This window comes from Podarcis filfolensis (genome assembly GCF_964270895.1).
Source record: "Podarcis filfolensis genome assembly, chromosome: 3".
NCBI classification, from domain to species: Eukaryota; Metazoa; Chordata; class Lepidosauria; order Squamata; family Lacertidae; genus Podarcis; species Podarcis filfolensis.
The window spans coordinates 117,846,640-117,862,264 of record NC_139606.1 but is presented as its reverse complement, the minus strand read 5'-3'; the positions used below and the strand labels follow the sequence as shown (position 1 = coordinate 117,862,264).

The following is a 15,625-nucleotide window of genomic DNA, read 5'->3' as shown; positions in this document are numbered from 1 at the left end:
AGAGGGAGACACACCTGTCCAGATGTGGACATGGACACACAAACTCACTTATCGCCTATAGACTGACAAAACCATGGCAGTTCAGGTCTAGAGAACGTAACGAAGAAGGGCGCCCAGCCAGTTCAGAGCAAAGATCTTTCCAAGTCTAACACAGACTTACAGAGGTGTGCAGAATTATGAATGGTGAATCATAGAGCTGCAGAGCTGGAAGGGACCCCCAGGTCCAAACTTCCCCCAGCAAGCCAATTCTATGATTCTAGCTCCTGTGGCCCCCCCAAAGGTTTTGTTCAATGGGTAGACATTGGAGCACAGGGGCAGACAGAGGCGGGGCGGAGATGGCTGGCAGAAGCAGGCTGACTTCTCACGCAGCATGGGAGAAGTCAACCGCAGGTGCAGAGAGATGCTGGCGTGTTTGCAAGACCGACCGCGACAACAAAGAGGTTGCCATGCGCGGAGGCACTTTATGCAAAGCAGCGCTAAGAGTGAGCTGAAAATATATATTTTTGGAGCAGCAGTTTGGGAGGATTCCCCCCACTATATTCTTGAACTACTGCTTTATTCTGAAATTGGGGGTAGCTATCTAGATCCCTTATAGGGACGCAGGTGGCACTGTGGTCTCAACCACTGAGCCTTTTGGGCTTGCTGATCAGAAGGTCGGCGGTTCGAATCCCTGCAACGGGGTGAGCTCCCGTTGCTCTGTCCCAGCTCCTGCCAACCTAGCAGTTCGAAAGCATGCCAGTGGTTTATATTGGATTGTTAAAATGGAAAACTTAATAAATATCATCATTATTTTTAAAAAGAAATATTTTGGACAAACAAACAAATAAATAAATTCCTGCATTGCTGGAGGCAGGGGGCGTGGACTGCACAACCCTTGGGGTCTCTTCCAACTCTACAATTCTTTAAGTATGCAACAACAGCAGCAAGAATACTTATTGCAAAGTATTGGAAGACACAAGAGTTACCCACCCTGGAAGAGTGGCAGATGAAGGTGATGGACTATATGGAATTGGCGGAAATGACTGGCAGAATCCGAGACCAGGGAGAAGAGTTGGTGGAAGAAGATTGGAAGAAATTTAAAGACTATCTGCAGAAACACTGTAAAATTAATGAATGTTAAATGATGTTGGATTGAAAATAAGTGGCATTAGCAACAAAGTTAATAAGAATATGCAAAAATGAATTGATAATGGATGAAAATATAGAGTTATAATATGTTAAGTTACAGAGTTAAGATAAACGAAAGAGGGTAAGGATTTGCTGATTTGATTATTTAAATGGGAATACAAAAAGGGGAGGTGTGAGGAGGTCAAGGAAACAAGCTAATGAGTTTAAAGTTATAAAAAACGGATTTGTTTTTAATTCTTTTTTATCTACGCGTTTTTTGTATTTTGTATTTTTATTTTTCCTTTTTCTTTTTTATGTATTTTTGTATGTTTTCTTTTTTTATCTCTTTCTTTCCGTATGTTTTCTTTGTATTTTGTAAACCTATGTCTTTGTAAAATCTCAATAAATATTTTATAAAAAAAAAACAAAAACAAAAAAACAACTCTACAATTCTTTAAGTCTATGATATGCAAACTAGAATTTAGCTGATTTCTGTTTTGTCAATACAAAATCCACTCTGAATTATAAGCTGGGGTACAGAGTTTCCTCCATATAAATGGAGAGCCTTTTGTCTCTTCGATTCAAAGACTTCCCTTTTTATAGTTCTGTTTTTACTGTCTGCATAGCTGTTTATTTTTGCTAAATTTGTACCCTACCTTTTGGGATGCAAAGCAGCGTTCAGAGTGAGCTGAAGGTATTTTTTTGGAGCAGCCATTTTGGGGGTGTTTCCCCCACAATATTCGTGAACTTCTGCTTTATTCTGATATTGGAGAAAGCTACCTAGATCCCTTGCTAAAGAACAAGAAGTACTGGATTGTGAAATAAAAATTGAGCTTTCAGTTGCTTATAAATAACCTGTTACGTGACCTGGAGGGCAGCCACAGAAAAACAAATACATTTGAAATCTATTTCCCCCAACAGTTGTGGAGCTTCCAAGTTCTGAGAGCATCTACACATTAAGATGTGTCTATCTCCCCTATTTTATTTCCGTTTCATTTTATTACTAATACAAAACTATGTTATGCATACTTTGAAGTTCTGAATTTAATTCTGTGCTCTTTTGATTTGATCTGCAGACTAACTCAATAAATTCTAGTCTGGTGCTAGATGCCCACCAATTGCTGGTTATTGTTTCCTGAAGGTTAACTTCAAGCTACCTCTTGACTCCCAGAAAGAAGCCACGTAATTAATGCCACGGACCCGGGCCGGGAACTGCGTCGAGTGTGCCTCTCCAGCCTCGTGAAATGGGTTATTGCGCATACTTAATATGCAACTCGAAGAGCTGCTTTTTAAAGCTAACCTTTACAGATTTAATAGAATAAAAGATGATATTGAAATGCCGCTCTTTGGCGGCGATCTCCCGCCCGAGGCAAGACACGCAGGGAATGAAATCCGGGGGCTTTTTAGGCCCGGCCCCTCGCAGCCCCATCTGCTTGTGAGGCTTCAGCCTAGAGGCATGCCGAGATGAAAGGGGAACCGACATCGGCACCAGGGAAATGTCAAGAGAGCCACCGCGACTCCTTGGGAACTTGCTGGAGCATGTCGCAAACCGAAAACGGTGGGGTGTAATCCATTGGTGCAGTCAAATGGATGCCAGTGTGGTGTAGTGGTTAAGAGCAGTGGACTCGTAATCTGGTGAACTGGGTTCGATTCCCTGCTCCTCCGCATGCAGCTGCTGGGTGACCTTGGGCTAGTCACACTTCTCTGAAGTCTCTCGGCCCCACTCACCTCACAGAGTGTTTGTTGTACGGGAGGAAGGGAAAGGAGATTGTTCGACGCTTTGAGACTCCTTCGGGTAGTGATAAAGCAGGATATCAAATCCAAACTACTCTTCTTCTCTTGTTCAAATGCAACATTCCCTGCTACCCTAGAGGGGAAATCCAGTTGGTGTAACTTCCTGTTCCACTCGTCTGGAGCTTCAGAATGCGGAAGCTAGACCGGTGACTGGGAGTGGCCGCCGAGACCTACATTGGCTCCCAGTACGTTTCCGAGCACAATTAAAGTGTTGGTCCTGACTCTCAAAGCCCTAAATGGCCTTGGTCCAGTATGCCTGAAGGAGCATCTCCACCCCCATCGTTCTGCCCGGACACTGAGGTCCAGCGCCGAGGGCCTTATGGCAGTTCCCTCCCTGCGAGAAGCGAAGTTACAGGAAACCAGGCAGAGGGCCTTCTCAGTAGTGGCACCCGCCCTGTGGAACACCCTCCCACCAGATGTCAAAGAGAAGAACAACTACCAGATTTTTAGAAGACATCTGAAGACAGCCTTGTTTAGGGAAGTTTTTAATATTTAACAGACTACTGTATTTTAATACTCTGTTGGAAGCCGCCCAGAGTGGCTGGGGAAACCCAGCCAGATGGGCAAGGTATAAATAATAAATTCTATTCTATTCTATTCTCCCTGCATGTGACTTGGGAGATGGGGTGGCTCTGGCTGACTCCATAAAAGAGCCATTTTCCCAGTCCAGTTCGTCCTGACACTGCTGTTGTCTTGCTCTGTCTTTTGCAGCCAATCTGCTCTCCTGCAGCCATTTTGAACTCTAAATGTAATTTTTATGTCTGCTGGATCTCAGCCAGCAGCACACGAATTCAGTCTCCATATGAGATTAACTCAAGAGTTTCTTTTCGGGATCTAATCTTGAACTCAAATGTGGGTGTAATGGGAATTGGGGTTGCTTGTGCGTAAATTCCAAACTGCTCCCAGCTGTTAGAGTAGCTAAACCTTTCCCTGATTTGACAGCCCTTACAAGGCGACTGTCTCAGTCACTGGCAGAATCCGTCAGTGGGCGTTCCCTGAACTTCTTCCAACATAAAAGCTGTTTGACGCCAAGTCTCCGCCTAGCCTCCCTGCGCGGAAGTCTCCTGCGCAGAGTGGGTGTGGCCAGCGGAGGTCCTGGGCTCTCCCCCCTGGACCCTGTGGAAGGGTCTTGGAGCCCTCTCTCCGAAGACCTTCCCTGCTCCCCTTCCTTCCTGGTGTCACGCCAATTTCCTTCCCCAAGGGAAGTGTTCTCCCTCTCCCTGCTGGTCCCTTCTCCTGCATCGTTGGAGAGCCTTACCTCCACTCTTGGCTCCGATGTCAGTTCCCTGACAGTGGGTAAACTTTTTGTTACTTTACTCAGACAGACTCTTGTGGCTTTCTTCTTTTAAGAGGGATCAAAGGGGACACCAGGAATAATATTAACTAAAAGATTCAAACGGATCTGCAAACTAGTTTCCAGTTATATTGAGCGGAACATGCTCTGCTGATCACTTACTAGCTTGAGTTAGGGAAGGATAATACTTACTCAATATATCCTTTCGTACTATATTTAACATTCCCACAAAAACAGCACGTCAAGTAAAAAGGGGGACATAAAATAGCCCAGAAACAGTGATTGCCAGACACTGACCCAAACACAATCTTTCAGCTTGAGTCACTAAACACTCAATACCGTTATGACTTTCAATCAATACGCATTTATTACGGAAGAGTGGCAATATTTTAGTTTTCCTTTCAATAGCCCAGCAACCTGATTCGTGAGCTCCTCTGAGATCATCAGTAACCTGCCTTGCAATGGCACTATGTCGAACTTGTCATGTATGTTACGAGGTTACGCAACTTGTGTCGTTAATATGCACAACAACTGGCTACTTTGCACATTCTGATCTTTTTACGGAGAGGGAAAATGTGCACTTTTCAAAGTCGTAATAACAATAATATTCGTTGTTGTTTTGTTATTCGTATGCTGCCCATCTGACTGGGTTTCCCCAGCCATTCTGGGCGGCTTCGAGCAAAAGTCATTTTGGACTCACAGCTGTCCATGGAAGCACAGGTGAAATCCGTGTCCAGGGCAGGTGTTTACCAGCTCCATCTGGTACGCAGGCTGAGACCCTCCCTGCCTGCGGACTGCCTTGCCAGAGTGGTGCATGCTCTGGTTATCTCCCGCTTGGACTACTGCAATGCGCTCTACGTGGGGCTACCTTTGAAGGTGATCTGGAAACTACAACTAATCCAGAACGCGGCAGCTAGACTGGTGACTGGGAGCGGCCGTCGAGACCACATAACACCGGTCTTGAAAGACCTACATTGGCTCCCAGTACGTTTCCGAGCACAATTCAAAGTGTTGGTGCTGACCTTGAAAGCCCTAAACAGCTTCGGTCCAGTATATCTGAAGGAGCGTCTCCACCCCCATCATTCTACCTGGACACTGAGGTCCAGCGCCGAGGGCCTTCTGGTGGTTCCCTCACTGCGATGTATTACAGTATTTTAAATTTTTTTGGGAAGCCGCCCAGAGTGGCTAGGGAAGCCCAGCCAGATGGGCAGGGTATAAATAAATAAATAAATAAATAAATAAATAAATAAATAAATAATAATAATAATAATAATAATAATAATAATTATAATAAATATAAAAACGCAACAAAACCAAATACGTAATCTCCATTGGGTGATTACCCATAATAGCTGGAGGATACAGAAAATGGGAGTCATGATAGGCACATTCCCCCAAAGCCTGTTAGAGATTATGTGTATCGACCAGAAATTCTGCGTAATTCCCTTTTTCCTCCTTTCCCCATATATCATGCACTTATTATACCTGCTGCGCCAAGGGAGACAGCTGGCGGCCCTTCTTCTCATCCCGTACAGGAAACAGGGATTTAAGCAGCTTTGGCATCTGAGGCACGAAGGACTTCACAGGATTCAAGTAGGATGCAGCCAGGCTACCAAGTCCTAGGGACAACAGCGACAACTATCAGTTCAAAACTCTGCCATCCCTTTGCCTACTGAATGCCCACAGCGCTATGAAAAACCCACCCTGAACAACTTCCAAGCCTTTGGGCTGCTTCGGTTAAAGCCAGGAGTCCCGAGATACAAGAAAAGGTTTTGTCATGCAGTGCACAGTTAGACTTTGGAACTCCCTGCCACAGGGACGGCCACCAACTTGGGTGGCTTTAAAAGATGGTTAGAGAAATTCACGGAGCAGGAGAGGGGTTTCCGTGGCTACCAGCCCTGACGGATAGACTCTGCCTCCAAGTGTCTGAGACAGCAATGCTTCTGTATATAATTTCTATTAAATTTCCTGTTTTGGAATTTAAAATACTCATTTTTATGTCCTTAAGATATCAATGACTTCCCTTCTTCTCTTTCCATGGTTCATTTTACATACAGTGGCACCTCGGGTTAAGTACTTAATTCGTTCCGGAGGTCCTTTCTTAACCTGAAATTGTTCTTAACCTGAAGCACCACTTTAGCTAATGGGGCCTCCTGCTGCCGCCACGCGATTTCTGTTCTCATCCTGAAGCAAAGTTCTTAACCCGAGGTACTATTTCTGGGTTAGCGGAGTCTGTAACCTGAAGCATATGTAACCTGAAGCGTATGTAACCTGAGGTACCACTGTATCATAAATCCCTGCATATTTTACGAAAAACTTTACCATTCAGCATTCTGTTATTACACCCATCAAAACTTATTTACACAGTTGAATTTATCTTAATTCAGCCAGCATCTTCAGCTGTACACAATTATTCCCCATATATTCAAAAAACATTTTCCAATCTTCTCTAAACATATGTTCTTCTTGTTCTCTTGTTCTATATGTTAAGTCTGCAAGTTGTGCATATTCCGTCAACTTAAGTTGCCATTCTTTGGTTGGGACCTCACTAGTTTTCCATTTTTGGGCTCACAAAACATGGACCGCAGTAGCAGCATACAGTAGTGGCTCCCAGTACGTTTCTGAGCACAATTCAAAGTGTTGGTGCTGACCTTTAAAGCCCTTTACTGCCTCGGCCCAGTGTACCTGAAGGAGCGTCTCCACCCCCATTGCTCAGCCTGGACACTGAGGTCCAGCTCCGAGAGCCTTCTGGCAGTTCCCTGCCTGCGAGTAGTGAAGTTACGGGAAACCAGGCAGAGGGCCTTCTCGGTGGTGGCGCCCGCCCTGTGGAACACCCTCCCAGCAGATGTCAAAGAGAAAAACAACTACCAGACTTTTAGAAGATATCTGAGGGCAGCCCTCTTTAGGGAAGCTTTGAATGTTTAATAGACTATTGTATTTTGATATTCTGTTGGAAGCCGCCCAGAGTGGCTGGGGAAACCCAGCCAGATGGGCGGGGTATAAATTATTATTATTATTATATAACCATTTTTGACACCTGGGAATTTCAGCCTGAATTATCCTCAACAGAAAGGACTCTGGGTTTTTGGGGAAAGTACTTTTGAACATTTTTTTCAATTCATTATGGATCGTTTTCCAATAATCTTTTACCCTTTTACAAGTCCACCCCATATGGTTCCCTCCGCCTCTTTGCATCTCTAGCACTTATCCGATTCAGTCTTATACATCTTAGGAGGCCTAAGTACTTCTTAAGAAGTAGCCTAGCTACAACTGGAGTGTGTGTGCTCTCTGTTCTACCCTGTGCGTAAATCGACGCCACACCTGGCTAGGTTACCTGGGTGAACCCTTTCTGTCCGGACAGCCACTCACCCGTGGCTGTCTCAATCGCTGGCAGGATCCGTCAGTGGGCGTTTCTTGAACTTCTTCCAGCAAAGAAGCTCTTTGACGCCTAGTCTCCGCCTACTCTCCCTGCGCGGAAGCCTTTTGCGCAGGGAGGGTGTGGGCAGCAGAGGACCCGTGCTCTCCCCGCTGGTCTCCGGCAAGGAGTCCTGGAGCCACCTCGCCGATTCCCCCATCTGCCCCCCTTCTCCACTGGTGCTACGCTGATTTCCTTCCCCAGCAGATGGGCTGCTTCTCTCCCTCCCGGGACGCTCTCCGGAATCCCTCTGGAGCCCTCCCTCTCCCTCGGGATCCGATGGCAGTTCCCTGACACCTGGCTAACCACAAGGGCTTCTTTCGCTGGTTATGTTCTTACCTGGGTCTGCAGAACCGTTCTGCCGCGGAGAGTCCGAGAGGCTAGACCTGGACCTGTTGGAATGCACCGAGTTTTGTGATACGTCTTGCTGGCTTTCCCAACGACTCTAAAAACAATTCAGAAAGGGGGCGGGGGAGAGAAACCAAGAGAGATGAAACCGGAAGTCCCAACGTTCAGGAAATACTTGGCCAAAGTTTCCCGTAGAAAATGTTGTAAGCAAAAGAAGCAGAGCAGCAAGAACAGGAATCCTTGACCCAAAGAGCAATTCAAAGCACTGTTTTTGACCTATAAAGCCTTAAATGGCTCAGGACCGCAATACCGCCAGGACCGCTTCTTCCCATATGTACCCTGAGATCATCAACCGAAGTCTTTCTTCGTGTGCCTCCTCCGTAATAATAATAATAATAATTTATTATTTGTACCCCGCCCATCTGGCTGGGTTTCCCCAGCCACTCTGGGCGGCTTCCATAGAAACCAAAAATACACTAAAATATCACAGATTAAAAACTTCCCTGAACAGGGCTGCCTTAAGATGTCTTCTGAATGTCAGGTAGTTATTTATCGCTTTGACATCTGATGGGAGGGCGTTCCACAGGGCAGGCGCCGGAGGGTGGCAACACGAGAACAGGGCCTTTTCTGCAGTGGCTCCCCATTTGGGAAATGTTCTCCCCAGGAAGACTCGCCTGGTACCTCTGTTGCATATCTTTAGGCACCAGGCAAAAGCAGGCCTCTTCTTCCAGGCCTTTGGCTAATTTGTGGGATGTGAAACACAAGAGCAGTCAAGTACAACATTCCTAGAGTGAACATGTTTACAAATGGGGAGGAATGTTTGTCCAGCCAGCAGGTAAACTTCCTGTTTCCTTCTGGGCCGGGACAGACTTCCTCTGCATGTGACTAGAGGTGGGCGTGGCCTCACCTGTGCAGGTAATGACAAGAGCACAGGGCAGGGCAGCCAGCTCTCTCTTTTGACTACATGCATCGAAGAAGCAACATCTGCTTAGCCAAAGATGCTCACTTGCTTCCAGCCAAGAGAGGATAGAGGGGCTGTCTCCTTATGAGATAGTTTCCAGGTGTATGTTACTTTTCTAAGCTAAGTCTGCCTTCTGGGATCTGACTGTGAACAGAATGTGAGTAAACTCTTTTTTATACTTTTATAGAAGACTGTGTCGTGTCTTATCTTTTATGAGGGAATAAGGGGAAAATACCAGAACAGTTATTATAGAGGCTTTAGCGGGCCTGAGCAAATGCATCCACTGCAAGTTTATAAAGGGGAATGTTACTCTGCTAAATTGTGAACTTGTTAAGACAAGTTGGAAAGGCTATTATCAGACAATATAGCCTCTCCTGCATCCCTGAACATTCCCACACAATTAAACAATCTACGGCCTTTGAAACGGGGGTGGGGGTGGCATTGTTATGTATTTTTGTGTTTTTATATTGCAAAGAGTATTGTGCTCCTCAGTTGAAGGGTGGCAGGGTAACTGAATAATGTACGAACAATGCTCTGCTGATATTTCTAAACTGCCCTCTGCAACCTGGTGCCTTTCAGAAGTTTCAGAATACAACTCCCCTTTACAGTTGTACCTCGCTTCTCGAACAAAATGCGTTCCGGAAGTCCGTTCGAAAACCAAGGCGTGGCTTCCAATTGGCTGCAGGAGTGTGCTGCAGCCAATTGGAAGCCGCAGAAGCTGCGCCGGATGTTCAGCTCCCGAAAACCGTTCGAAAACCGGAACACTCACTTCTGGTTTTTGATCATTCAGGAGCCGAAACGTATGAGTTTCAAGGCGTTCAGCAACCAAGGTACGACTATATTATGTTTTTAGATATCCTGCAAGCCACAGAGTGGCTGGGGAAACCCAGCTAGATATTTGGGGCAATATTATTATTATTATTATTATTATTATTATTATTATTATTATTAACTACCAGACTCAGTCAGCACAGCCCCTTGGGTTGGGGCTGAAGGGAGCTGTGGTCAAAAAACACCCGGAGGGCACAAGGTTAAAGAAGACTGTCCTAAACTGGCCAAAGAGTGATCAGATGGACTTAACGCTATCCGTCCGCCCCAAAAATATTCTGGTCGCTTTGTCCCACAAGCGGAAGCTGCAGTGGTGATGCTTCTCTTCGGATAACGCAGAACCGCAACGCAGTTGTAGAGGTTACTGCTCTTTGAATAAACCTGGCCTAGCCTTCTGCAACCTAATTAGGAAATTAAGACAGGTTTAAGGAACCTCCAGCCTTTCGTCCAATGTGTGACCTGCTGTGATCAGAAGATTACGGCAATTGAGAACATTTTGCCCACGACGCCGTTGGAGGTTGCGCCTATCATCTACAGTTACCCCGCAATTTGTGATTTTTTGCAAAGCTGTAATTTTATGCCTGTTGTCTTTGTCCATGGAGTTTTCTTGGCAGGGATACTGGAGTGGCTTGCTGGTTCCTCCTCCAGGTGGATCACGTTTGGTCAAAACTCTCCACTATGACCTGTCCATCTTGGGTGGCCCTGCATGGCATAGCTCATAGCTTCTCTGAGTTATTCAAGCCCCTTCGCCACGGCAAGGCAATGATCCATGAAGGGATCCCTTTGCTACGGCAAGGCAGTGATCCATTGAAGACAAAGTGCCTGGCGTGCTCTGGTCCATGGGGTCACGAAGAGTCGGACACGACTAAACGACTAAACAACAACAATTTTATCATTTGCGATTAGAAGCCCGGGCTGGTGGGGACAGAATGCACAGAAAGAGCCAGATGTTTCGGACGACAACTCCCATCCCTTCGTGGTACGGATCCGTAACGTTCAAAGTGAGAGATCAGCGTTGAAGACCTTCTTACAAGCTCAGGCTGAATCACACCCACAGACCTATCGCTCCCCTGATGCAGTTTCAGGCAGAGAGAGAGAGAGAATGATCACGCTCATCACTTCAGCCTCCCGAAAAGGATCGTAATAATAGAGAAAGACAAGAACGGACTTATTCATTATTTGTCTGGCGAAACCTCTGCCAAATGACTGGGCACAGAGGTCAGACTTCATTAAGCTAATTCTCAGCAGCCACTTTTAAGAACATCTTGCTCTCCCCTTGCCCTTGAAAGGTCGATGCACAAATGCCTCAGCGCCTTCTGCACGATCTTTCGCCTTCCTGCCCCTCTCCATGCACCTGTTTTGCAGACGATGCCGGGGAAAGACTGCAAGGAGATCTCGGCCCACCGCTGTCATCTTAAAAGCAAAGAGTTGCTTTTTTTTTTTTTTTTTTTTTTGGCAGCAAATTCCACTGTCTTTTTTTTTTTTTTTAAATATTTATTAATTTTTCACAAATTTTAAAAACACAAATCACAACAAAACAAGAACATAGACACACACAAAACATAAAAAACACCACATGTATAATTTCAAACCCCTTTTTCATACAAGATTTTCCCGACCTCCTCATACCTCCCCTTACTGCATTCCAATCCTTAATTAGTTATGCTCAACAAATCCTTCCCTATTTTCTGATAAGTAAATTTTAACCTTTCTTTTCATATAACATAATAGTTACAGCGTTCAACCTTATATTTTCAAATCCACAAACGTCTCAACATTCCATAATTTTACAATACTTCTTGAGATAGTCTTTAAATTTCTTCCATTCTTCTTCCGATGTCTCTTTTCCCTGGTCCCGGATTCTGCCGGTCATCTCTGCCAGTCTCATGTAATCTATAACTTTCATCTGCCATTCTTCCACGGTGGGTAGTTCTTCTGTCTTCCAATACTTTGCAATAAGTATTCTTGCTGCTGTTGTGGCGTACATAAAGAATGTCCTGTCCTTCTTTGGCACCCACTGGCTGACCATCCCCAGGAGAAAGGCCTCTGGTTTCTTCAGGAATGTATATTTAAATACTTTTTTTAATTCATTATAGATCTTCTCCCAGAAAGCCTTTATCCTTGGGCACGTCCACCAGAGGTGAAAGAATGTACCTTCATTCTCTTTACATTTCCAGCACTTATTATCAGACAAGTGGTAAATCTTAGCAAGTTTGACTGGGGTCATGTACCACCTGTAAATCATTTTCATAATATTTTCTTTTAAGGCGTTACACGCCGTGAACTTTATACCGGTGGTCCACAACCATTCCCAGTCTTCAAACATAATGTTATGACCAATGTCTTGTGCCCACTTAATCATAGCTGATTTAACTGTTTCATCCTGTGTATTCCATTTCAGCAGCAAGTTATACATTCTTGACAAGTTTTTAGTTTTGGGCTCTAGCAATTCTGTCTCAAGTTTTGATTTTTCCACCTGGAAGCCAATTTTCCTGTCTGTCTTAAAGACCTCCATTATTTGGTAATAATGAAGCCAGTCCCGCACTTTATCTTTTAGTTTCTCAAAACTCTGCAATTTCCATTTGTCCCCCTCCTGTTCCACAATTTCTGAATATTTCGGCCATTTCGGCCCCATATTAAGTTTTTTCACAGCCTTTGCCTCCATAGGCGATAACCACCTAGGAGTTGCTGCAGTGAGGTTGGATGGATCTTGGGTCTGATCCCGCAAGGCAAAATGTATAAGGTGAAAGGAAGCGAGGCCAAGCCCAGAAGGGGGAAATCCAGGTTTGCCCAGGGACATCATCAAGGTCAGGGGTCAGCAAACGTTTTCAGCAGGGGGCCGGTCCACTATTCCTCAGACCTTGTGGGGGGCCGGACTATATTTTGAAAAAAAAAATATGAACGAATTCCTGTTGTTTAGTCTTTTAGTCGTGTCTGACTCTTCGTGACCCCCTGGACCAGAGCACGCCAGGCACCCCTGTCTTCCACTGCCTCCCGCAGTTTGGTCAAACTCATGCTGGTAGCTTCAAGAACACTGTCCATCCATCTCGTCCTCTGTCGTCCCCTTCTCCTTGTGCCCTCCATCTTTCCCAACATCAGGGTCTTTTCCAGGGAGTCTTCTCTTCTCATGAGCTGGCCAAAGTCTTGGAGCCTCAGCTTAAGGATCTGTCCTTCCAGTGAGCACTCAGGCCTGATTTCCTTCAGAATGGATCGGTTTGATCTTCTTGCAGTCCATGGGACTCTCAAGAGTCTCCTCCAGCACCATAATTCAAAAGCATCAATTCTTCGGCGATCAGGCTTCTTTATGGTCCAGCTCTCACTTCCATACATCACTACTGGGAAAACCATAGCTTTTACTATACGGACCTTTGTTGGCAAGGTGATGTCTCTGCTTTTTAAGATGCTGTCTAGGTTTGCCCTTGCTTTTCTCCCAAGAAGCAGGCGTCTTTTAATTTCGTGGCTGCTGTCACCATCTGCAGTGATCATGGAGCCCAAGAAAGTAAAATCTCTCACTGCCTCCATTTCTTCCCCTTCTATTTGCCAGGAGGTGATGGGCCCAGTGGCATATGATATAATGCTATTGTTTTAGTTAAATAATTTGTTTAAATTGTTATTAAGGAAATTGTTATTTTTTCCTTCCAGTAAAGTACAGCAGAAAAGTTGTCCAAATATAAACAATGATTTCATAATTATCTGTCTATGCATTTCTAATAGTATAACCAAATCAGTAATTTTTGATATAACTGTAAAAACTACCCTGAAAATTTATTATTCCAGAAATGAATCCTTCATCTGGTTGTAAATATTAAGATTATACCAGCAAGAATGAGTCTTTCTTTTTTAAAAAAATGATTTACATCAAGTCTTACTGACTAGTGATTTAAATCAAATCCATCCTGTAAGCACCAAACATGGGCAGTGAATTATCAGGGGCTTGATGAGCCTTCTGTTTTTACTGCCAGCTTAGTAAGGTTAAGGGACCCCTGACCATTAGGTCCAGTTGTGACCGACTCTGGGTTTGCGGCACTCATCTCGCTCTATTGGCCGAGGGAGCCGGCGTACAGCTTCCGGGTCATGTGGCCAGCAGGACTAAGCCGCTTCTGGCGAACCAGAGCAGCGCACGGAAATGCTGTTTGCCTTCCCGCCGGAGCGGTACCGATTTATCTACTAGCACTTTGTGCTTTTGAACTGCTAGGTTGGCAGGAGCAGGGACCGAGCAACGGGAGCTCACCCCGTCGCGGGGATTCGAACCGCCAACCTTCTGATTGGCAAGTCCTAGGCTCTGTGGTTTAACCCACAGCGCTACCCACGTCCCTACTGCCAGCTTAGGAATGCAAAAAACCAACTTGCATGTGTGAGTCAAGCACTGTTAGGCCACAGATCACACGACCTGATCGCCACTAAACCAAGCAAGGCGTCAGCTCACAGTGCAGACATCTGTCCGCAACTGAAGTCATGTCCAGGTACCCTCAAGAACCACTCCCGCATTTCATTCTAAATTTGCAAAAGAGTAAGGATGTTCCACAAAGCTTATGCTGAGTCTGGGATTTTGGCGTTTGGACAGGGGAGGCTTGGGACACCAAAAAAGGAGATTTTTGTTATTGTGGACAGCAGGGGCCTCTGCAGCGCTTGGCATGGGTGGGTGGCCCTGTCATGCGCCTGCTTTGGGGGTGCAGCCAAATCTACAACCTAACCGACACTTACTGTGCCCGCTGCAGAGTCGACTGGGCAGTGGTCACTTGCCGATGGGCCAAATTGCAAGACATGCCGAAGGAACCGTTAACTACTGAATGCTATACAAATTCACCCGCCCCATAGTGGAACCTCACCAGTTTGGTCATGAAGACTGGCTCAGTGCTCAATGTTTTAACAGTTCCAGCCTAGCTTTACTTACTAAATTCAGGGTGGATAAAAGATTCGGAATGGACATTGGATTCAGGACGAACCAAATGTATAAAGTAACGTTAGACAAATTCACTAGAGGATGGCAGCTGGCTTGATAGCGAAACAAAACCTCCATGTTCTGTGGCAGTATAGCACCGAATTACTAGGTGTCTGGGCACAAACAGGGTTTTCGGTTTCGCCTTCATGTCCTGCCTGTTGACTTCCCAGAAGGGTCCAGCTGTTCGCTGTTAAGACAGGATTCTGATCTCCCTGTGCAGTCCAACACACTTGATCTATGCGCTATGTTTATGCTTATACAGTGGTACCTCGGGATGCCAACGGAATCTGTTCCAGAGCCCCGTTCGCATCCTGAACTCAACGTAAGATGCGACGGCGCGTCTGTGCGGGTTGTGTTTTGCCGCTTCCACGCATGACAACATTTTTAGCGTCTGCACATGCGTGAGCGGCGAAACCCGGAAGTAACGCGCTCCGTTACTTCCGGGTTGCTGTGGAGCACAACTCGAACACGCTCAACCCGAAGCACATTCAACCCGTGGTATGACTGTAATTCCATTGGCTCGTGTGCATCTATTGCTAGCCATTTTTATCCCCACAGGCTTTTTGTCAGCACTGTAGGGTCTTTGGGGCAGATACCCAATGTATCTGGGGCTTATTTTGTGGTCTAAAGTTCTCTGCAAATTGATGGCACTGTACAAGAGATAGGGTATCAGAAGCAAGACTTATTTGACTAGTCGGATAAAGTCATCAGGCTCACTGCTCAGTGAGCAATGCACGTTCCACACTGACATGCTGACCGCCACCTTCCAAAGAGTTATGCCTCCTCCCAGGTTAACGAAGCACGGGGCGAAAACGAAGAACGACAACAGCATTTCCAAAGCAGGTTTTTAAGGGTTAGTGAGCAAGGAGGTTCACGGGAAAGCCACTCCAGAATGGGATAACAGATTTATCCGTTCATTAGGTGAACCTAATGAAT

General features: G+C 45.6%; 1 protein-coding gene and 1 long non-coding RNA gene across 8 annotated transcripts in view; both read right to left on the bottom strand.

Moving 5' to 3' along the window:
* Positions 1-15,625, bottom strand: part of KIF13B (kinesin family member 13B) — a 196,976-nt gene that overhangs the window by 22,506 nt on the left and 158,845 nt on the right. For all 7 annotated transcript variants that reach the window (XR_014545790.1, XR_014545791.1, XR_014545792.1 and 4 more), the window contains 2 exons: positions 7,950-8,055; positions 5,681-5,814 (listed from right to left, as the gene is read on the bottom strand). Coding sequence is in view for 3 of the 7 variants with exons in the window: in XM_083604747.1 (XP_083460873.1) it covers positions 5,681-5,814; positions 7,950-8,055 (240 nt within the window). In the remaining 4 variants the exon portion in view is untranslated. The remainder of the gene's footprint in view (positions 1-5,680; positions 5,815-7,949; positions 8,056-15,625) is intronic.
* LOC310758876 lies at positions 8,559-15,625 on the bottom strand. Its single transcript, XR_014546040.1, has 5 exons — positions 12,437-15,625; positions 10,627-11,178; positions 10,001-10,314; positions 9,316-9,809; positions 8,559-8,697 (listed from the first exon to the last, which is right to left on the bottom strand). It is a non-coding gene; the product is annotated as an uncharacterized lncRNA (long non-coding RNA).